This window comes from Hirundo rustica, chromosome 2 (genome assembly GCF_015227805.2).
Source record: "Hirundo rustica isolate bHirRus1 chromosome 2, bHirRus1.pri.v3, whole genome shotgun sequence".
NCBI lineage: Eukaryota > Metazoa > Chordata > Aves > Passeriformes > Hirundinidae > Hirundo > Hirundo rustica.
The window spans coordinates 53,690,943-53,714,775 of record NC_053451.1 but is presented as its reverse complement, the minus strand read 5'-3'; the positions used below and the strand labels follow the sequence as shown (position 1 = coordinate 53,714,775).

Sequence of the window (23,833 nt, the reverse complement as noted above, 5' to 3'; positions counted from 1 at the left end):
GGTTTGACTCTGCCTCTCACCTTGAGCTACTAAAGGAGCCCAGGACCACCAGCCATGTGCTGGAGGGATATCCATCAGGCCCACAGCCTTCCATGGGAGCACTCTGCGCCACAAAAGTTGTGATTCCCATGGAGGAGATCAGGGTCACATGGCTCTGAGGAGGGCTGAGATGGCACCACAGACCATCCGACTGAAAATGGAAGGGGGACTGCCAGGTTTTGTTGCATTATCATTTTAAGAAATGTAGCTACACAAGCACCCAGGCCAACAGAAGGGAAGGCAGCAGGAGTACACGGAGAGTTGAAGGATGTGAGATGGCCCCTTTCAACAGCAGCTTAAACTGATCGTGAAAACTTACCCTTAGGCAGGTCAGGAGAAGATAATTGCTCCCAGGTGAGGGAGGGATGAAAATTCACTGGAGCTAGAGCGCAGTGGGGAGTTTCAGCAAGCGTTTTACCATCTAACACGCAAATGTACCAAATGTTTAGATATGCCATTGCCTTTGCTTGATCATGCAGGGCCTCTGTGGGCATTAAGTGTTGGTTGTTGACAAGATTAATTCCCTCAGGACTGGCTGCAGTGCTGTACACTAAGGGTAGTAATGACTCCTCCTAAGACTGTTCATATTAATGTGCCAGAGAAGGCCTTTTATCTCCATCAGAGAGATAATGGGCCTAATTTTGTGCTTCTTTTTTTTGCTCAGGGTTTTTTTGTTACTGTTCCACAGCTACTGGAGGAGCAGGTTGACCACTTTGCTGTGCTGGTCTTCTGTGCATTGTCTATGCTTCCTTAGCATGGATGGAGGAGTGGGCATTGTAGAACATTCAACTGCAGTTCCTCAGGGAGATGATGCCCTGAGGGGAACATGAAAGAGGTTTCTCCTCTCGGCACTGTGCTGTGCAGAATATCCCCTTTCTTCTTGCTTCTGAACGTCCTTCCTGAGTTTGAGGCGGTGTGCAGGGCAGGGCATGCTGAGAAGCACATTACCCAGCAGCCCTGCATTTGTCAGATGCTATTAAACAGCAGGGAAAGAGAATGGAGGAGCTGGTGAATCTGTCACATCCTGCTTGTTCAAAAGATTATTGATGCTGCATAATTCATCAAAGCATGACCGACCTGCCGGTGGGTTCTGCTGCCAGAGGTGTCCAGTTACTGCTTCTGTTGCAGCTGCCCATAAAGCAGTGATCCTTTTTTATGAAAGTAGCCTCTGACTTTGTGTCTGCCCATGAGTACACATGAAAAATCACTCTTGCCTTGGACTCAGATAAAATGTGAAGGTCCTGTTCAATGAGAAATGCCACTGTTTTGACATTTACTTGTGTTTTGCAACTTGTGATTGGAGAAGGGAAGTACTGGTACTTCCTGTGCAGTAGTAATCCTGGGAAATTTTAATTGGAAATACTATCATGCCTTATCTTCTGACATTATTTATAGTGTTTTGGAAAATTTTACATTCCCACAGTTGAAATATTTTGATTGATTAACAGTGAAAAAATATGCTGTTTTGTAATGCTGGGTTTTGAATTATTTCCTTACTTCCTAATAGCAGTAATTTCTTGATAATTAAATACTGCTTAATGGGAGTTGCAATTCAGAAGCTTAGCAAATTCACTCTGAACCTCTCCCGTTGCCCAATTTACATCTCTGGTACTGTATCATACGATTTGATCTAATGAAATTTGAAGTCTTACTGCCTGATGTAGCGATAGAAGAATCTGGTCTGTATGGCATAAGACAGGTTCAGGTGTTGATTCTCATGAAGCAGCATGCTGCAGAGGAAAAAAATGGAAGTTTGTGTTCCAGTGTTCTGATTCTCAATGCAATATTGCTGGTCAGCAAAAAACAAAACAAAACCAAACCAAAAAAAAAAACAAAAAAAAAAACACCACAAACCCACAACCAAAACCAACAACTAAACAACAACAAAATCAAGTATTTTTAGGTTGGATATTTCCTCTAGGTTTCCTGGATAAAAGATTAAAAATGTATGTGGCTAGAAAATTGAAAATATCTGCCACAGTTTGGAAATGGTCTTTCACATGCACAATCTAGGATCAGGAACCAGTCTGGGTAAAATATTGCTTCATTATAAATTCAATCCTATCTTACAAAACGTACCAGGTTTCCTTGGCCATGTAGGTAACTCTTCATTAAATAATACCTGGAAAGTCTGAGAGGTCTTTTGGTTCACCCTTTCACCAGCACAGTGTGAGAAGAGACATTTTAGGAAGACAGGTATCTATATCCTTCCTAAGCTCTGCTATGGGATGAGTTTAGTCCACTGGAGAAGCCTGGAAAATCAGATCTCATCAAGGCTGCTGAAGGCGGTGACTTCTCCTGAAATAAAAAAGTAATTGGAACACTGCCGTGGGAAGGAATGGATCTTTGCTCAGGGTATCTCCAGAGGGAATGTAACCTGGGTATGTCATGATGTAGATGAGGGACCAGACTGCCAGGTCATGGCCAGAGATTTGCTTGAGCAAGTTGTGCAAGAGACCTAGGGTCAAGAGGCAAATGAAAGAGGGAGACTTCTCTAACCTAGGGTTATGCAGGTGTTGTGGAAGAAAACTCTAGGGATGTTTTGATTCTTGTACGGGTTAAAGTTAAATGCATACATACTGTAGGGAGAAGGAGTGTTAGATCCAGTTCTCCATATCGGCAGATGAGTCTGGCTGCTTCCCAGCTGCTGGGGTTGCTATCCTCACCTTACACCCACTTGGTGGTGTGACTGCCTTGGGTCAGGAGCCCTGCCTTCCCAGCCATCGAGAGTGATACCTGAGTCCTTATGGCACCTCTCAGAGGTGGTGGCTGCCCCCCAGCCCCTTGACTCACTGCTTTCCACTTCACCCCATGGGTATTTGTGTCAGTAGATCATAGAATCATTAAAATACCTCTAGGGATGGGAACTCCACCACTTCCATGGGCAGCGTGTTCCAAAGCTGGACAGCCCTTCTGGTGAAGAGATTGTTCCTAATACCCAGTCTAAGCCAATGCTGGTGCAACTTGAGGCCATTTCCTCTTGTCTGATCACTTGTTATTTGTGAGGAGAGACTGACCTCCACCTGGCTACATCCTCCTTTCCGGCACTTGTAGAGCGACAAGGTCAGCCCTGAGGCTAATTTCTCCAGGCTAAGCATCCCCAGCTCCCTCAGCTGCTCCTCATCAGATCTCTTCTCTTCACCTTTCACCGGACCCTGTTCTCATAGCCACCCAGGCAGACAGCTCTGGATGTCAACAGGGTTGTCCTCTGCAGGTGCTGCTGTTCCCTACAGAGTGAGAGTGGGCAAAAAGAATGAGGAAGGCAAGATCATCCCCCACAGGTTTTTCAGAGGTGGCTGCCTCTCTCCATGCACACAGCAGGGGCTGTAGACAGCTGGGATAGACAGGTAGGTACCTGTCCTGCTTGTCCCCAAGCCCAGGCAGCGTCAGTTTCAGAGAACTCACCAAAATGAGGTACTTGGCACAAGTAGACTTGACAGGACCCGCTGCTTTCTTTCAGATTGTGTTACTGATGAAAATGTCCTGGTTTATGGGCAGGAAAAGGAGGGCAGGAAGACCCACAGGGCTGGAGTGCCATTCTGCTTTGCAGGACTTTATTTTAGCTCAGCAATGTGGCGTCAGCAACAACAACAACAAAATATGTAGAGTAGGACCCATACAATCTTAAAGTATCAGGGCCACCTTCCACTCCTAGCTCTAAGAGGTCAAGTGTAAAACCTCCACAGCATTTTGGCGGACTGCTTTAACATCTCCTAGGTGGTTAACGCTACCTAGCAGAGGAGTAAAAAGTTTAGAATTGTAAAATACTCTTTCAATCCTGGTAATAATTACCTCTTAGATAGGTTAGTGCTTTGCCAGCTCAAAGAGACCTAATCCCTTTCTGTCATAGGAAAAGAAAAAACGTAATAGCTGTGAGAACTGTGAAGCTTATTTTCAAATTGATGCCTCAGCATTTTGATATTTTCTGTGGGATTAACTAGTAACACAGGAAGGCTAATACATATGCAGAGTTTTCATTTGCTTCTGTAACAATTTGCCCCGGGGCAAACTGAACTGTGTCATGAGAAATGGTGTTGTTTCCTTTCCTTCTTTGTCAGGTAAAGGAAGAAGACTTGTTAGCAACATAGAAACAATTTGCAACTTATTGTCATTTCAGGGAAGGTTTCTCCTTGCCTCATATTTCTGCTTAAGTTTCTCTTTTTCTTACCCAAACAGAAAGGGCTGCCATTTTAGGAGCACAGGAGCCACATAATGAAACATGTAAAAGCATCTGTGCTAACATAAAATAGAACTGAAGCTCTTTATGTGCTGAACTCTTGCAGTCACATAGCTGCTGCTAGCTCAAAAGGAAGAGATGATTTGCTCTGCTCTGTGTAACTCTGGCTCCTAAGGATGGCTTTGTGCTGTGCCTCTGAGGCCAGTTCTGCGAGCATCTGGTGCTGATGGGCACAGGCAGCAATGGCTGCAGAATACTAATGCTGACTCTGGCTCCCACAAGGCTCCACTCTGAAAAATGCTTTAGCCATTCAGTGTCCATGCACCATGCTGAGCAACAGGAGGGTAGAAAAGCCGTGCTCAGGGATGTTTTGTATTTTTTTTAATGCAGAGCAAGAAGCTGACAGCAACGATGTCTCTGTGCTTCACATTGTTCTGCCCAGGCTTCATTCAGAGCTGCAGTCATTTATATGCATAAATATCAAGCCTGTCACTTGTTGCAGCCTTTGATAGCATTTGTGTAACAAAGGAATCAGAGAGAGAAAAAAGCTGAACATCTTCTATTCCAGTCTTAGAAAATGAATGGCTGCATAGTTATCAGGCTTCAGGTTTTATTAAATCACTGTCCTCTGCAATTTTTTTTCTTTCCCGTTCTGCTGTCTGATGTAGAGGACCACAGGAGGACCTCCCCCCACAACCTTTTTGTCTTTCTCCCACACTGTGACTACCCACAGGGGGTATCTCAAAGAATTACCTACCAGTAATGATTGCCACAGCAAAGCCTCTTGCCACATACTGACGCAGTTTTTCTTTTTGCTTCCATTTTTTTTTCTTCCATTAGCCATCTGACAGTCACTCCACATCATCCATTTCATGCAGAGATACGAGAACTCTACTGTAATTGTATTTTTGATTACTTACTTGGTTTTTCTTTATCTCCCCTAGGCAAGATGCAGGCTTGCTATTTGCTCTGTATGCCATATCTTTCTGCAGCTTCTAAATTGAGGCCGACATTGTGTTTACCAGTCATCTCGGTCTGCAAGGCTATGCAGTTGCATCTAAATTTTCCCTGGGTCTTGCAGCTATTCTATGTTGAAAGGCAACTAAAATACACTACTTGCACAAAGCTACTTTTCCATTAAAGCAGTTGGTGAAGTATTACAAGAATGTTGTTCTGATGCCAGGAGGGAGGAGGGAGGGGTTTGTACTGATTGCTAATAGGAGGGGGAATAGCCTTTGAGACAATCCCCTTATTAAATGCGGTCTGCACAATGAAAAGCTTGGGAAGCCTTTCTAAGGCTTCTCACATTTAGGCTTTGTGCCCAAGCTCAGGGTCTCAGACATGGAGGTGGTTTCAGCGTACCACACAAGGGGAACCATTTCAGCAAAAATATCAAGGTTACTTGATAACTTATTAAACTGTCTTGGATCACCATGCCTCTCTTTATTGGCATGTAACACCAGCAGAACAGAAGTAACACTTTCTCCCTAGACTTCTAACTAGCCATTGCTCTGCTTGGCTATCAAAGAAGTTTCAGGGACAAACAAGAGATAGAGCCCCTGCAAACATTGCCAAGGTTAACTAGAGGTTTCTTTTTTCCCCTGAGTAAGTGTAATTTTTTTGTGCCTCCTCCCTTTACAAATCTTCCCCTTAATCTTAAGAAAACCTTGAAGCAGTAGTATTACAGCCTTGACAGTCTGAAGATATAAACAGTGCAGGATTTGTACTGACAAGTAACATTTTTTCCTAAAGAAGGTCCTGTGTGCCTGATGAAGGTTTGTCTGGAGTGTTGTGAGGGGGAGGGTGTGTTGGTTTTTTTGTTATTGTTGTTTCGTTTTTGTTTGTTTGAGTTTGTTTTTGGGGGTTTTGTTTGTTTGTTTGTTTTTTGTTTGTTTTTGTGTGTGTGTGGTTTTGTTTTGTTGTTTTTTGTTTTTTGGGGTTTTTTCCCCTGCTGTATCAGTTGGTCTAATAAAAGATATTGCCTTTCCCTACAAACGTTCCCTTACTTATTAGAACAGTTGCCTCCAGGACATGAAACAACTGTGTGTAAAACTCCAGGGTCAGGGTGATAGAGCAGAGTTCAATGGTGTGATTTCCATGCCCTGAGCCAATTGGCAAAAATGAAAACAAGGTGTGATGAACGCTCTCCACCCTTATCATTCTGCACATCATTAATGCCCCTTACATCCCCACTCTACATCAGTACTTTTGTCTTTCCTACCTCTCAATTGTATGGAACAGGTCTTTTCTAACACAGAGATGCATGTTGAGTAGCATCTTTTGGATGCTATCTCAGAGAAATAGCAACTCTTTTGGTACACTTCACAAAATTTTTCTCTGCCTTCTGATTATTTTCTTGGTTGTATACCATTGTACATTTGTTGTTGTTGTTGTTTACTACAAGTCAGATTCAGAGAGATGGAGAAAAAGAAAAGCCCACTGTGACTGAATAGACTGTTTCTCCTTTAAGGGTCACATAAGTGTTGTCAACTTGGCTGCAAATCCTAAAGGACTTCTTTTAATATTTCAGGTGAACTTTCGGTGGAAGGCATACAAGATCCTTTCCTTGTTAGTGTACATATCATCACAGACCCAGGTGAATCCAAGACTCTTCAGCAGGCCATTGATAAGCTTCTAGCCTGGATCCATCCAGACCTCCAGCTGTTTCGGGTCTCAGAAAGACGAGTGCCCAGGAAGCGCAGGAAGCCGGTCAAGGCTGGTGTTTGTCAGCCAGCCCTCGCTGTCATTCTGTTCCTGCAAGAGGAGTACGGAGAAGAACCCATCTTGCAGCTCCATGAAACTTTTCAGCGGCCACCTTGGCATTACCACCACACAGAGTTAATGCATGGGAAATTCCTCCCTTACATGCCATGCAGCCAAGACTTTTACACTTTGGCTCCAGAGACTCCTCTGTGGGCCATTCGCCCAGTGCACTACGGGAAAGAAATGATCCGCTTCACCATATACTGCAGGAATGAAAATTTTGTGGACATTTTGAAATTGTATGAGTTAATACTGAAAAGACCAATGTGTCAGAAAAAAGCGGACTTTTGTGTTTTTCCTGTCTATTCTAACATGGAAATAGACATTCAGTTTTCTTTAAAAAAACTCCCAAAGGGACAAGTTCCAGTGAGGACAGAGTCAGCCGTGCTGGAGTTCAGAGTAAAAGATGTGGGGCAGCTTGTACCTCTCTTGCCCAACCCTTGCAGCCCCATCAGTGAAGGCAGGTGGCAGACAGAAGACCACGATGGAAATAGGATCCTTTTGCAGGTAAGCTCAGTAAACAGGGAAATAGAGGCACATTTCTTGGTTTTGTGCAGGAAAGTTTAACCTGCATTGCCAGTTGCCAGTTGGTTGGTTGATTTTTTGCTCTATCCTTGGAACAAGAGCCAGGACAGCACTGCTGAAGAAAGAATTTGAAATCCCTTGCTGTGTTGTGCAACTGACCACAAAAGCAGTGAATTATGTTATCCAACTATCAATCAACCTTGGCTTCTGCTAAGAGTGATGTGAGATGAGATTGCTGTTTAAAAAGTCGAGGAGAGAAGGAATTATGAGCCCAAGTGGAGAAATCATGGCTGGTGAGTGTAGTTTTATAAGAAGTATGGGCACAGAACTGACAGGGACTTTTAAAATAGCTCTCAGTTATGACACTTTTATGGAAGACAAGCAGAAGTTCTAATGGTACTCATTATTTTCTGGGTGACATGAGCATCACTGGGTGACAAACTGCATCTTTCTTTTGCACAGTGATCGTCAGGATGAAGAGAGAGGTGATGAAGGAAAAGAATTGTGCCCTGAAGAGCAGCCTAAGAGAGACATTCCCACAGACTCTCTTATTGAACTAATCTCAAGTGCTCATAACCCACTTCTGAGAGTTTGTTTGTTAGGACATCTGTAGGCACCATATCTGGGCAATATATCAGCATGCTCTGCTCCATTACACCACATCCAAGGGAGATTAAAGGATAAGCAGCAAACTCTTAATAGCTGCCTGCCCTGCAGAGGGGTATCTGTGGCAATCCAGAGCCAGGTTAATGTGCATTCGTGCACTGCAGAGGTATTTATTGCTGCTTACATTCAAATCAAGGAGCACAGTCCCTCACCTTTAAAAGGCTGTTGTTCAGATTTCAGAGGGTGTTCTTTTGGAGTGTATTTCATTTATGTGGCTTGTCCAGCTGTTTCTGTCGAGGATGCATTTTGGGTGCCATCCTTTCACCATACAGACCTCCCAGAATGCAGAGAGGTGTGTACCACATTCTGTAGCACAGTGCCTCTAGGTTTGTAGTTCCTGGGACTGAAATTCCAGGTACACAGGACATCTCTGCTCTGGTGAGTCACATCCAGGTGGTAGTGGAACCTTTTGATGCTGCTTTGCAGATGCCACCCTCAGAGAAATCCCATGCCAGAGCTGATTTGTAAAAGGCTGAGGAGGGCATCTTCCTTGCCCATCTGCTAAGACAGTAACCAATTTGTCAGGGTTACTAATTGCACTTCAGGCAATGTGTTAGCCTGAGATAAGTTGCAAACTGAAGCTGACAAATCATCACTGAACTTATACGCAGCACCCACAGTCACCTATGTCCTCTTTTCCCTGTTCTGTCTCAGGAGGTTTTTCCTATGTGATATAACTTTGGTTTGCAGGACCTTACACTGGTTTCAAGCAAATTGAAGGGAAGGGTAAAATAAAATTTAAAAAAAAAAAAAAAAAAAAAAAAAAAAAAAAAAAAAAAAAAAAAAAGGGCTTCTAAATAGGACTTTTGGTTTAAACCCAGCAAATTTTCAGAAGTAACAAATGCCAGGCAGTACAGAGGCAAAGTGAGACTTGCTGAGCAAAGAAGATTAGAATAAGATTTTAGCCATATGAACCAAAAGAAAAGAGCAGAAACCAGCCTAAGTATGGCCTGCAAGTACAATTGATTTTCTTTTTTGTTTTTGGTGAGGATGATGATTCTGAACAGGAAGAAAAAATGGCAAATGAGAATGAAGTTACAGAAATGGAATTTATCACTCTGGGAGTCTGGTGAAGCAAAAGAAGTTTAGTATATGCAAAGTGGAAGGAAAACAGAGACTTTGGATCTAACTTAGGCCACTTTAAAGTCATGAAAACTAGGTTCTGGTATATGGGTTTTAAGCAAGTCTGTACAGTAAGAAGTGGAGCTCTACAGCTAAATCAAAGGGAAACTTCCTTGTTACTCAGATACCTACAGCCACCACTGCAACATGGCCATGAAAAGAAAATTACAGTCTCTGGTGTGTACCTGAGTTACTATGCCATAGGAAGCATGGGAAGTTCCACAGGGTCCCAAGGGCCACACCTGTCTTGAGCTCTGGACTCCAGAAAGGTGACCTCAGAAAGGTACAGGGATAGGGAAGGGCTCTCACCCCATGCAGAGGAATGGAGAGACAGCCTACAAAGGGAAACTGGAAGAGTAGGGTCACTTGAGCCCAAAAAAAGTAAGTCTGAAGGGGGCTGTGGCTGGAAGACAGACCACAAGATAAACAGCAGGATCAGGAAAAGGCTGGTTCACTCAATGATTGTTCTGATACAGGAACAAAAACTTGGCAATAAACAGATTTCAGTACATATTCATAGCTAAGTACATAACAGCCACCCGACAGGTGCAAGCAGGTTAATACCTTAAGGAAGGATGTTGAGTTAGGGAGAGGAAATGATGGAGCATGGGTTATAGGAAACATTGGATTTGGTGATCCATGGACTCCTTATATTAATTTAACTCATTCTAAGTTAAAAGCAATTATAGTATCTACCTTTAAAAGAAACAAGACTACATTTTGACTTTTCGGAGGGAGTTGCTATTAGCAATATCATCCACGCCACAGCATTGATGATAACTTTGACTTCTTCCCAGTTACATTAACTTAAACAAGGACCTCTCAGTATTTTTCAGCCTCCATATCAGTTGATAGTTAGTAATCATCAGAATGCTTTTGTTTACTTTATACAGATACTACACCTTTTTAAAATTATAATTGTACCACAAATGGAAGATTAACATCCCTGTGAAATTGCAGGCAGTGTTTAAAGTTTGAGCATACTTCCATGTTTAAGGTAACGAGGTGTGACCTCTTGCTTGTCCTGACAGGAACTTGGATACTTGCCAGCCAGATTGATCCATGTCCTTAATCCATTTTGCAAATGCAATTATCAAGGGGCTTAGATAAAGTCAGTTCAAGAGACAACAAAGTTATTCATGGGTAAGATAAATCTGTTTAATGCCAAGAAGCTATTCCTTCATTTGCAAGGAAGCCCTTCAGAATTATTTTGTCACATTAGCTTTTACGCATTGACAAATTGCTCCAAGGGTGCAGCTATGAAACAGCTGAGGCAAAAGGTTCAGTTGGCTGGAGCAGGAGCAGGAGCAAGGCTTAGGAACACAACTGCATCCTATGGGAAGACACCCACACTGCTCCACCCGAGCTAAGTCCAGAAGCAGGAGCTCAGGGGAGCTTTTTTCAGAGCAGTGAGAAGAATATGTAAATAATGTAGCTAAGAATATACCATATACTGGTATATTGAGTATACTGCCGGATTTATAGGTCCTGCTCAGATTCTTGGCTGCCTCTGGGCATAATCCGCACAGAGACAGATGAAGTGCTAATCAACTTGCACTCCTGGCAGTGCAATGTGGGAAGTAGGAAAGGTTAATAGCTGATTGGACTGGCTTGGCCATGCATGTTTGGGAAGCAAGGATAGTGAGCAGAGAGGAGAAAGTGCACCGATGGCTTCTTTAAATTCTGATAACATCTCTGGATGGAGTAGGAAAAGTAAAATAATATTTTTGGCAGGATTTTCTAGCCACTCTGTGTGAGGTGGAACATGCAGACATCCAGGAGAAAGATGGACACCAGAAAAATTAATATCTTTACCTAGGCAGAGACTCAGCACTTAAGCATAAGACCTGCTGCTGTTTTGCTCTCTGTTGCCAGAGAGTCCCTGTGCAGTTTATGAGGTGGCTATTTTCTGCCTAGTGTTGCTTTATAAGGCATCCTTGAAATAACACTGCAAATGTTAACAGATCACAGCTTATGAGGAGGTAGAGGGCTTCTTTTTTTAGCTGGTTTGCTGAATTAATCAGCCAATGTTCTTATCTGTATGGGGCAACTGTAATCTTGAGTTGAGAAGTGGTATCAGGAGAGTTTCAGGAGCAGAGGTAGTGGCCATAACTGATGCAAAGAGCTGGGACAAGAGGACTTAGGTACAAGTGGAAAAGAGAAAGAAGGGAAAAAAAACCAGGGTCATAGAAGGCAAAAAGACAAAAACAGGCAAAGAAAGGGCACTTCTGCAGAGAACAGTTTAGTCTGCAGGAAGGAAAATGGAGGTGAGAAAAGATCCTCAAGCTTGCTGAGTTATTACCCTTAATAATGCAGATACAGCAGAATTGAGCACAAAGAGGAAGAAAGGCAAGAAAAGCATCCACTGGCACAGGTCGCCCAGAGAACTTTTGAATGCCCCCAATCTAGGAAGTGTTCAAGGCCAGACTGGACTGGGCTTTGAGCAACCTGGTCTCATGGAAGGTGTCCCAGCTCACGGCAGGGGGCTGGAGCTATACAATCTTTAAAATCTCTGCCAACTCAAACCATTCTGTCTTGTGACAGGCAGAGATGTGTACAGGGCACCTTTACAAAAGTTATATTTATTTTCTTCTGAAACTGGTGAAAAGAACACTTTCAGAGCAAAAATTGACTCAGTGAAGGGAGTTGCCAATTAGAACTGATCTAATTAATCTGCAAATCTAATACTAGTCTTCTGTTTTTTAAAATATTTTTATCTATTTTTTCCTTTTCTTTTTGTGACATTATGTGTTTGGGTGTCCTTAATGCTAATGGCTGGGGTTTGGGGGAGCACAGAGAATCAGTCACTAACTCATATAAGAGGTTTTTACTTGTATTTCTTCAGCCTAAGGTATTTTATCCAGTTAAAGTCCACGGCATACTAGGATCTCTTACAAATTTATACACCCAGCAAAAATTCTTGAGAGCAAACAAATTTTGTGTTACAAAGCACTCAACTTTTCTATTTTTGTAAAAACATTACAAGCTGCTTTTCTAAGAAGTTCAATTTTAAATCAAAGCTGTGCATTTTGCCTTTTTGAAATGCTGTGCTTCTGTCTATTTGCCTTTCAAGTAAGACTTATGATGATACTGAAGACTAATCTCTGCCACTTTTTCTTGCGTTGATTTTTTCCCCTGGATCAATTCCACTGGTTTTAATGCCATTAAACAAACACCATCGCACTCCTGTTGAGAAAGGCAGGCAAAATCTGGGCTTGAGATTGTGATGTCATTGCTGTGCTGGCTGGGACCTGACCTCAGCAAAGCCTTGCTGGCAGTTCTTAATGCAGATAATGCTTAAGGAGATCTCGATCTGCTTTCTTAAAAAAAAAAAAAAAAAAAAAAAAAAAGGCAGATAACTTAAAATAGACTGCAGCAACACTTGTGGATTTTTTCTGTTAGGTCCTGGCAGCCCAAGCTGAAAGTGTGTTTCTCAGAGGTTCACCCCAAGTTGTTTATGGCATTCCCGGATATTCATCATGAAATTCTTCTGCAGCCCATTGTAAAACACAAAGGCTCTAAATCCCTCCAGGCTTCACAAAGATTTGTGCAGAGATTATAAATGAGCAGCAGATTAGCGCCAGATGAAAAAATCTGGTCTGCTGGAGAGCTAATCTGTTCAGTCAGTGGCCGGGTTTGCTGCACATCTTTGTGGCAAGGTCTGACAAATCTACCTCCCTGCATTCGGAATTTCGGTCAAAATCAACCTGTCACTTTGCGTTGTGTCTTTGTCCCCTCAGAGGGCTGACGCTGTCTCTGGCATCTCTCTGGTGCTTGTGCCTGCTGCAGGCAGCATGGCTGTACCAGGCAGGGCTCTGCCAGGCAGCAGGGAGGCAACAGGCAACGCTGAGAGCATTAGCAAGCCGTGAGAAGGCTGACGATGCGGACTTGAAAAAGAAAAGCTGCAACTGTTTTCAAAGCCGGTGGCAGGGTTAGGGAGGCAAAGAAGCCTCCTCCAAAAACTGAAGAGGAGCGGTCACATGAGCGCACAGGCTGCCGTGCCAAGGTGGCACAGGGGAGCACAGTCAATGGCCTTGGCACAGGACAAGGAGCTAGTTTTGCCTGACTTTTATTCCTGGCTAAATCATTGAATCCCCTCTGTGATCTCTGGCAAGTTAGAGAGTGTAGATATAGAAAAGTCTTATTAGTCCACGTAATCCAGTTCTCTACAATACAGGATCTTTATTCACTAATGGTTCATGGGATGGATCTTCTGACACGCTACCTGTGGCACAGTGTTGTACCTGTAGCACACTACTGCTGCTTGTAGTGTTCAGTGTTCTCACAGACAGGAAATCTTCAGTTACATTGCTTAAGACAAAAATATTAAAATAAAATCTCTCCATTATTTCCCATTTCTGCCCATATAATGAAGAGCAGCATTGAAAAATAGGTCTTCTAAATCTTAAGTAATCTAAAAAATATGATTGAGATGAGCAGTTCCTCCTATAAACAGCTATTCAGAAATAAGCTGTATCAGTGATGTTGCTTGACCTGCCCTGCAGGCAGCCATTCTAGCAGCAGGCTGTGCCTGCCCCCTTCTCCTCACCATCCACCATTACCTCCTGCCGGGCCAGCTGGGCTTGTCCAGGAGCTGTGACCCAGGAGCCAAATTAACAGCAAATACTTTGTGTAAATTGAAATGCCTCTATCTGTCTGCAGGAACATTAAAAGAACTAGGGAAAAAAAAGGTTTAAAATAACAAAACCCTGAAACGAATGTCTTACCTTAAGTAGGTTGTCAGCTACAGTCTGTGTTCTCACTGCGGTCAGCGGGTGTGTACTCAGTACAGCCCAAGGACATAGGAAGAGATTCAGCTAACCAACCAGACATAAGAATGTTTTCAGGGAGAGGTGAATTTCTCTCCAGACCCCACTGGCTGTATTAACTAGACAGCTAAATCTTACTTATGATGTCATGTGGCCTCTGCTTGATGTATGTGTGGTAGACAGGTGGTGTGGCCCGCACAAGGTAAAGGCAAGGCATTTGTCTGGAAACTGGTACTCTCTGCAGTGCCAGGATAGATCTGTTCCCAAAAGCCTTAAGTTTTCAGCTCCAGTTTTGTCCAAGGTGCTACCAGTGGTCCCATCCTTTTCACAAGTAGGAAAACTGCACTTGCTTGGATCCTTCGTTTCTGTCACTTTAAATCTCCAATACCACAAGTGTAGGGTAAAAATAAGATATGGTGAGGCAATCCATCATTTTCTTTCTGAGAAGAAGAAATGTTCTGAAGGTGCTTCTGTTGATTCACTGAGCATGGTGGTTGAGTTCATGTAGTGTATCTCATAACAGGGCTACTGCAGAGAAAAAGTAATAATACCTTTTGTTAATGCTAGCAAAATATAATGAGGAATGTTTTCTTGGTCAAACACATCAAGAGTGCAGTGATCTCTTTGTGGACTTTCAGTGTGCCCCATTCATATTTCTAGGTTATCCTAAAATGTCTTTGGTTAAGAAACAGCTTGTATTTTCTTCATGGACAAGCTTTCTATCTTGAACAGTAATTTTTAAGCAAACTGGCTCACATCTTGAGCTAATAAAATAATATCTGTAGAGGTCTAATGTGATTTCTGGCTACTGTTTTGTTGACAACTGACTCATTACATTTGACTCCTTTGTTCTTAATTTCTTCATTCATATAGTTCTTTATGATATTAAGGGAAACAGCTTACTATATTACTCAGAAATAGGTTTTGAATTAACACACCTTATTACAGATAGATATACATAGTATCCATATGTAAATTTACTCATCTACAACATCTAAATGAACTTCTATGGTTTGACTGTCCTGTAATCTCTAGTAAGAGATCATGAAAGAACCAAGCATTTTTTGCAGATGTGAAAATCCCTTTTTTGCCTATAAAAACACTTCAATAAAAACCAGAAGATGGCTATGACAGATCTGGGTCACTAAGACAATGTGATGTGCACTAGCAAGATGTTAGAAGCAGCAATGTATAGAGCTCTTTTAGAGACTGGGTACAAAGAACCAGGCTTCAGCTCTTTCTGTCATGTCATATAATCTGTTTGGTAAAATGAATGAGCTCTGTCTTTATCCATTACTCACCCCAGAAGATTCTTCTCCTTCTGTTGTTATTAGAAACATTTATTAGTTTGTAGTTCTATTTTTTTACTGGATAGTTAATATTTTTTTTTTCCCTGTGGCTCCATCTTTTTCAGCTCAAATTTATTCTTTTTCCCATAGATGTGATTGGAATCATGTGCAGTACTCCAGATGAGGCCGTAATAGTGTTGTCCACAGTGCTTTTTCAACTCAGTTGAGTCTGCCCAATACTGTGTTATCAGAGCCTTGTGGCTTTAATAGCAGAAAGAGATAAAGGATACCCAGTTCTTTCTCCTCTCCTGTTTCCAACAGATAAGTCCCATAGCTGAGATTACTGTTTACTCTCAAGAGTGTGATCTTGCACTTTGTCCCATTAGTTCCTGTCCCTTTTGGAGCAGAGATCAAGCATTTTGTATTACGCAAGAAATTCCATTCAGAAGATTTTAATTTAAACTTTTTGAAAGGCTAATTTCTAAAAGCCTCACTGAAATAAGGGGGAAGGAAAGGAAAGGGGGAAGGAAAAACCTTACGATTGCTCAAACACAGTTCAGTGTCTAGTTTCCGTAAGAAAACCACCTGGCTCCAGCTCCTTCTTGAGAAGGATGTTGATTCACCATTTGTCAGAGCTGCTTTACCTCTTCAAATGCTTGGGTATCTCATGGGTAGGCAACTGAATCCTGCCCTGAGACTGAGATTCAGGTCCAGATTTGGATCATTACCATGACTTTGGGTCTTCAGTCTAGGTGTCTACTAGCAAACTGAATGTGTGTCTGTAATGTCACTGTGAACTAGTTAATAGGGCTAACTAGGTAAGAAAGAAAATGTGAAAGAGCTGAAAGAAGTAGTAAATTCCCATTGAGAAGACCAAATCAGCTTGCTTGCTGAAGGTTTTCTGATGTTTTAAAGGAGGAAAAAACAAAACAAAAAAAGTAACGAATAAATGAGGAAATTATAATTGTATCATATACTTCTTCCATTTCTTTATTTTTTTCTTAAGCTGTTCACTAAGGTAGTAATGTCGGAAGACAGAATATGAATGAATCTGAATAAGTCAATAGGAAGCGAATAATTCAAGCCAGCATAATTGGCCCATGAGGCGAGGCTTCCCTACCATTTATTCTTTGTTGTCTTTGAGGCTCCTTATGTAAATATTTGGGATTTTGGCAGGGTGGTTTGTCTTTGTTATTGCAATGAAACATTTGATGTATGCATACTGACTGAAGTCTGCTTCGTAATTATTTGCAGTAACAACTCAGCAGTGGAGACTTAGGGTTGTAAAACTGCCAATTCTGTATTAATGTGATCTTCTTCTCTCCCTCTCCCAACTGCAGCAAGCACACAGTTGGTGTAGGAAGTCTGCAAGGCAGAACAAGCAATCGTATCCATCTGTGTCAACAGATTCCCACCTCACCACTCTGCCAGCCTTTCTTCCTCAGAGCCACCAATCTGTCTCTGAACAGCCACAAGAAATGGGTGAAGAAAAGGTACATCACACGAATGGCCTTGGTCATTATCTTGGTTTCTCCCAGCAGGACTTGAGACACGGTGATCAAGGAGACTTCACACACAGATCCAGGAGCACCTCCAGCATTTCTTGGTCGTTTCAACGAAGCAAGTCTCTGTTCTGCTTGCCCACAGTGAACTCTCCTTTGGTGTCAGAGACATTTCATTTCAGTGAACCATGTCAGTTTTTAAACACTGGGTCACCTGCAACCAGGTTAAAAACATGGAAATGCAGCCCCAAGCTTAACATTGTTGACTTGGAGGGTGCCCAAGAGACTGATGTGGACACAGGGATGAAGCTGTCCTTCTCAGACCTGTCTGTGGTTTCTGCATACTCTGCCCTTAATGGATTTTGCAGTGAGTTGGAAGACTCTCTTCCATCACAGAAACGAACGGTCACTAGGGCAAAACAGGCAGCCACCAGTGGAAGGCCTGTATCAGCCATGTGCAATACTTTTGAGTCAGTTGATGGTTCACTGCCTTCTCTTTCAGAATGGTCTTCCAGCTCTTTCATGTCAGCATCTCTCTCTGAGCAACACAAACAGCCCTTGAGAGCAGCTCCTTGTTCTCTGGATGATCATATTTGCCCAGCTTCATCAGTTAATGAAGAAGAATTTTACATATGAGGTTTCTCTATCTTATACCTTCCAGAGGAAACGTGCTCTACTTGTGAATGACAGCAGTGGGTCCACCCTGAACTTACAGAAGGTTCCTTGCTGAGGAGAAGGTGATACAGAAGTGTGTTAAACATTTGAAAAAAAATACTCAGAACCCTCTGAGGTTGGCATTCCCAAACTGGGTACAGGAAAGCAGTCTGAGATTGCACCCTGTATCTTTGTACTGGAGGATACGATAAGCACAGAGGCTTTTGCACAGCAGCACAAGGTGGATGTTTTGTGACCAGCCCTTGTACTGGTGGTGAAGGAAATGCCAGAAGAGGCACATAGTATTCCATTTTAGTTTGGCAGAAAATGAAGACTAATTTGTGAAAACAAATTGCTTTAACTTTTCTGAGAAATTCCCTTAACTCAAGAAAGATGGGAAAAGAAAGGGATCTTATTTCCCTTTCAAAGGTTCCAAAGGCAGCTCTAAGCACAGCAGGTCCCAGCAACACAGCCTTGGTAGGGTCAGGCAAGAAGTTTCTTGGTAGAAACACTTTCCTTCCAGCCTTTGAGAGCTGCCAGTGATGAGGCGAGGCAGAACTGCACAAACATCAAGGCTGGAAGAGGTCTTCAAGATCATGTAAGTCCAAGTGACAACCTAGCACTACCATAATCACCCCTAAACCATATCCCCAAGTGCCACATCCTGACACCTCTTGAACCCTTCCAGAGACTGACTCCACCAACTCGCTGGACAATTTATTCTAAGGTCTGACCACCCTTCCAGTGAATAATTTTTTTCTAATGTCTAATCTGATTCTACCCTGGTGCAAGCTAAAGCTGTTTCCTCTCATCCTTTCACTCAAGATATGGCAGAAGAGACCACCCCCCACTTCACCGCATCCTCTTTTATAGTAGTTGTAGAAATCAATGAGGTAATCCCTGAGTCTCCTTTCCTCCAGGCTAAACAATCCCCGTTCCCTCAGTTGTTCCTCACCAGACTTTCGCTCCAAATCCTTCTCCAGCTCCATTGCCCTTCTCTGGACATGCTCCAGTGCCTCAATGTCCTTCTTGAATGAAGGGCCCCAGAACTGAACACAGAATTCATGGTGCAGCTTTCACCAGTGCCAAGTACAGGGGTCAATCCCTGCCCTGGTCCTGCTGGCCACGCTTTTGCTGATACAGGCCAGGAGGCCGTTGGCCTTCTTGGCCACTGCTGGATCCTGTTCAGCTGGATCTTGACCAGCAACCCCAGGTCCTTTTCCAGCCACTCTTCCCCCAGTCTGTAGCAATGCATGGGACTGTTTTGACCAAAGAGCAAGACTCAGCACTTGATTCACCTTACTGAACTCTCCAAGACTTTCGTCAGCCCACCAATCCAGTCACAATCCCTCTGGAGAGCCTTCTTGCCCTCCAGCAGATCAACACTCCCACCCAACTTGGTGTCATCTGTGAACTGACTGAGGATGCACTCAATCCACTCATTCAAATTGTCAGTGAAGATGTGAAATAGAACTTGCACCAGTGCTGAGCCCTGGGGAACACCACCAGTCATCAGCAGCCACCTGGATTTAGTTCCATTCAGGACTGCTCTCTGGGCCTGGCCATCCAGCCAGTTTTATTCAGTTAAGAGTCCATACATCTGAGCCATAAGCAGCCAGTTTCTCCAGGACAGTGCTGTGGGAGACAGTTTCAAATGCCTTCCTAATGTCTGGATAGACAACATCCAGATTTTCCCTCTCCTACTAAGTGGATCACATTGTCATAGAAGATCAGGTTGTTCAAGCAGGACCTGCTTTTCATAAACCCATGCTGGCTGGGCCTGAGCCCTTGGTTGTCCTGCACATGCCACATGATGGCACTCAGGATGATCTTCTCCATGACTTTCCCCAGTACCGAGGTCAGACTGACAGGCCTGTAGTTCCCCAGATTGTCCTTCCAACCCTTCTTGTAGATGGTCGTTACATCTGCTAATTTCCTGTCAACCAGGACTTCACTGGTAAACCAAAACTGCTGAAAAAGGGTTGAAAAGGGCTTGGCAAGATCTTTTCCAGCTCCCTCAGTATTCTCAGGTACATCACATCAGGGCTCATAGATGTGCGTCTAACTGGGACAGAAGGTCATTAACACTTTCCTCACGGACTGTGGGGACTTCACTCATTTCCTCATTCCAAACTTCCAGCTGTCGTTGCTGGGGATCCTGGGCACAACTGGCTTTGGTGTTAAATGCTGAGGCTAAAAAGGCATTAGGTACCTCAGCATTTTCCTCCTCCCTTGACACTGTGCTACCCTGTGCGTCCAGCAAAGAGTGGAGACCCCTTAGCCCACCTTTTGCTGCCAATGTATTTATAGAAACTTCTTTGGAAGAAGCGTCACTCCTTCCCCAGAGAAGAAGAAATTCCACTATATCTTTTACTTTGACAGACTAGGATGCAGAAAGTGCCAAAAGGGAAACCTTAGAGAACATTTGCAGCCCTCTCACCCAGAAAGCCCGTCCCTTCCAGCAAGAAGGGAGCCATCTGGACTGTTGTCTGAACCGCTTGTACCGACAGTGATAATCTGAGTAAACTATGTTTGCTACTTCTATCTCAGGCAATACAGCTTACCTTTTTGGAATACAAACCAAGAAAGATAACACAACGTTTTTATATATTGCTATACCATTAGATCCAAATAAAAGACAGCTTCCTGCTTTTTAAGGGGTTGTTATTTTTCTGTTAAGAAAAAAATAATGCAGAAACGTATTCTTTGTATTTCAGTGCAAGCATACTTCTTTCTGGATAAAACTTGTTTCTTCTTGAAAACCTCTCCTCAAAGGGAAAGCATGTCAAATTTTCTGACTTTCAGAAGATCTTTTTAAAATATGCATTTTTGATAACTTGTTTTGCCCTAATTAAATTGATGTTCAAAAAAAAAAAAAAGTGAAAAGCTGCTAATATGACAACTAAGTACCTTCACCAGGATTTAAATCATATAAACAGATTTTATAACCCGTGTTCTGAAAATTACATTTTTGGCTGACAAGTGTCACTGATAACAAGTCTGGTCGAGCCACTGGGGAAATGACCATGTTAAAAGGTGTATGAATGATGCTGGGTGTAACCTATGTACAGGTGTAAACGCTGAAGACCTACCATGATGGCATTTGTGGTGTGTGGAATAAAAACTTATTTTCAGAGAAAGTTATTTGCTGTATTACCAGGTAATTTTAATCAAAAGAATTTCTTGCATTGGAAGGGGAAAAAAAAAAAAAAGGTGGAAAAGTGCACACATACTGTAAATAATAATTACAAAAAGTGGAACAGCTCCCCTGGCCCATTTAAGTAAGTGCGTGGTTTTTAGAAACTATTCTGGAAGAAAGTCTAGAGAAAAATGAGTACAGGTTTTTAAGGAAGGAACCTGCAGCCTGAGGCCAGAAGAGACCAGAGGGATAGTCAAGGCTTTTTTCTTTTGCTGTTGTTTTCTTCACACAGGAAAAAAGGCAACAAACTGAAGTCCAACTCTCCTCTCTGTGAGATGCTGTCATAGCATTTACCAGGGGTAGGCTTTTTCTTCTAAACACAATGAATAAATAGGAAAATCTATTCAAGGTAAAGAGCACAGAAGATTATCAGCCTTCTCCTGACCTCTAAAACTATTTAGGCTTACTGTAGTTTTGGGTAAACTATTCTCTTTCTGGGACCAAAAATAACACTAATGAAGAATTTGTCATGGTGTGTGTTTACCTGCTCTATGCTCCTTCAGACCCCACACAGTCTTTCCTCTGACTGTTGTGACCTTTAGATCAAATCCCCACCCGTAACACGTGGACTTGATTTATCTAAAGTTGTATTCTCATGTTATTGTTTGTACCCTGTCAAAATATATATAAAACATTATGAAGTCAGACTAGTCACTTTTTCCATCAGCTTGCATTTCACCATACAAACTGTGATGCCTGGGACAGTCAGCATCCATGTGTTTAAATTTATGCTTCATAGTTTTCTGTCCATAATCACAGCATTTTCACCATATTTTAATAATCCAGGTAACATTTGATTTGGACATGAAATAAAAAACTTGTTTGAGCTGAGGTAGCTGTCTGATCCTGGCATCATGCCAACCCTGAGACTCCTGACAAAAGCTGATTGGGGTTTTTAGTGAAGAGGAGGCTCTGAATCATCTTTCTGCTAAGGCATGCCTCTAGAAGGAGTCTATCACAGGGGGGCTGCCACGTGCTGTGGCAGGAAGCACTGGTAATGGAGATCCACAGGGAAACACAGAACAGCTCAAGTGTCAGTCTTGAGGTTCGTGTGTGTTACTAACCAGCAGCTCCACCCTGCTCCAGATTTTGCCACATTAATCCTGATGGGAAGAAAGCCAAATGAGTGTCCACACACTCTGCATTTGTACTGTCCCCACTGGTTCTGTCTCTGTTCTGTTTACTGATACCTAACTAGAGATTAAAGTTTTAAATGTTTACATTTATGGTGCTTGTGACCAAATCTTGTAAAAACCTGAGTGTCCTACTGTCAGGAAAAACAGAGGTGATAGGATACAGAAAACTTTCTGTTTATAAAAGAAAGCCAGATTATGAAGCATGTTTCACTGAAGGTAGGCTTCATTAATTCTTTTCCCGTTATTTAAGAAGGGGCTTATCTCTTCAGAGACTTGAATATGCACAAGTTTCATGGCATTTACTTATTGATTTGGTTAAATTATCAACAATGTATTTTGAGAACTGCAAGTTTTTTCTGAATTTTCCTTCTCACCCCAGAACGCTACTGTGAAATAAAATAGAGATGAAAAGTCAGTTGTATGTAATCTTCTGCGTGTTCATTTATAAAGCGTTGCAGACTTACAGAGTATTTTAACTAGGCTTCCAAAATGACTGCAGTGCCACAAGCTCTACAGATTTTGGCGGTGTGTGTTGGTGGGATAATTACAAAATAAACACAGCAAAAATATATTTTGTTGGACTCAGTTTTGCCTCTGCAGACTGGGTCTTTTCATTCTCACTGTGTTGTTGCAAATAATTTTCTCTAGTAAAGCTGAATGATAAAATAGGAGCTGTGACACATATTGTTAATCTTGCATGCTTAAATCCCATCTAGGTTTGTTTGATGTACATTGGTCTTCGTAATCATCCTTTCCTCTTATTTTCATCAGTGTGTGGTGTTACCTATTATGCATTTCTTCATTCCCCCCATGGGACACATCTGCATGTCAGCATTACATTGTATATGCAAAGCTGTGTAGGATTGGCTTTGTTTGGTTTTATGGTTTAACATTGTGGGGTTTATGTATATATTTTTGACACTTACAGAGCTGTAGAAACATCAAGAGTTGGAAGAGGCCTCTGGAGGTCGTCTAGTCCAAAGCATCTGCTGAAAGCAGGCACAAACTGCTCAAGCCTCACGCTTTGGAATTAAATCAAGTTGTTCAGGACCTTGTCTGGTCGATTTGAAAGTATCTAAAGCTGTCAATTTCACAGTGTCTCTGGGCAATGTGTGTCAGTGCTTACCCACTGTAATGGTGAAGAATTGCTTCCTAAACTGCAGTGAGAATTTCCCACGTCCAAAATTATGATCTTTCCCTCTTTCTCTGAGCACCTTTGAGAAATCTGGGCTCTGTCTTCTCTATAATCCCACTTTAGGTGCTGGAAGTTGCTCCTGCATCCGTGGTCTTCTCACTCCCTGATCCTCTGAACTCTCTCAGGTTTGTCAATATCACTCTTGTACTGACAATCCCAAAACTCAACACAGACGTATGGATGTGGATGATGAGTGCTCAGCTGGCAGGAAGAAGAATTTCTGTCAGCCTGATGGCAGCTCCTTTTCCTAAATCACCCAGTATCCTGTTGGCCTTATCACTGCAAGGGTGCCCTGCCTAATCATTTCTGTTGTCACGGGACCCCAAGGTCTCTTTCGTCAGAGCTCCTCCTTAGCCAGGAGATGCTTCCTCCTGTGCTGGTCAGACCAGGTTAGTCCATGCCAGGTGCAGGGCTTGCATTTGCTTTTACTAAACTTGGTGAGGTTCTCACAGGCACCTTTCTCTAGCCAGTGAAGGTGTCTGTGAGGGGTGGCCCTGCCCTTCAGGGTATCAGTCGTGGCCATCACACTAGCCAGCTCCTGTTGCACTGTCAGTGGTAGCCCATCTAGCCCCATGGACTTGTGTATGTGCAGATTTCTGCATCCCTGACTCAGTCTTCTGATGATTAATTTTCTCCTAAAAACTTTGCTAGATACAGACACATGGCAGGCCTAACAGAACATCTTGTGAGTGATGACCTTGTGACTGAAGGCAAAGGTTTTTCCAATTGGCAGATTTTTCCAGTTACAGAAGACAGGAATTTTTCTAGTCTGCCCTGAATAACTCCTGTGTTGTTTG

The 23,833-nt window shown here is 42.7% G+C and overlaps 1 protein-coding gene across 1 annotated transcript in view; it reads left to right on the top strand.

Annotated features, from left to right (window-relative positions):
• The window catches only part of FAM124A (family with sequence similarity 124 member A), a 42,305-nt gene extending 20,120 nt beyond the window's left edge, over nt 1-22,185 (top strand). Inside the window, exons 3-4 of the mRNA XM_040057289.2 lie at nt 6,747-7,486; nt 16,691-22,185. Coding sequence (XP_039913223.1) covers nt 6,747-7,486; nt 16,691-17,488 — 1,538 coding nt within the window. The 3' untranslated portion in view covers nt 17,489-22,185. The remainder of the gene's footprint in view (nt 1-6,746; nt 7,487-16,690) is intronic.
• Nucleotides 22,186-23,833: the final 1,648 nt, after the last annotated feature.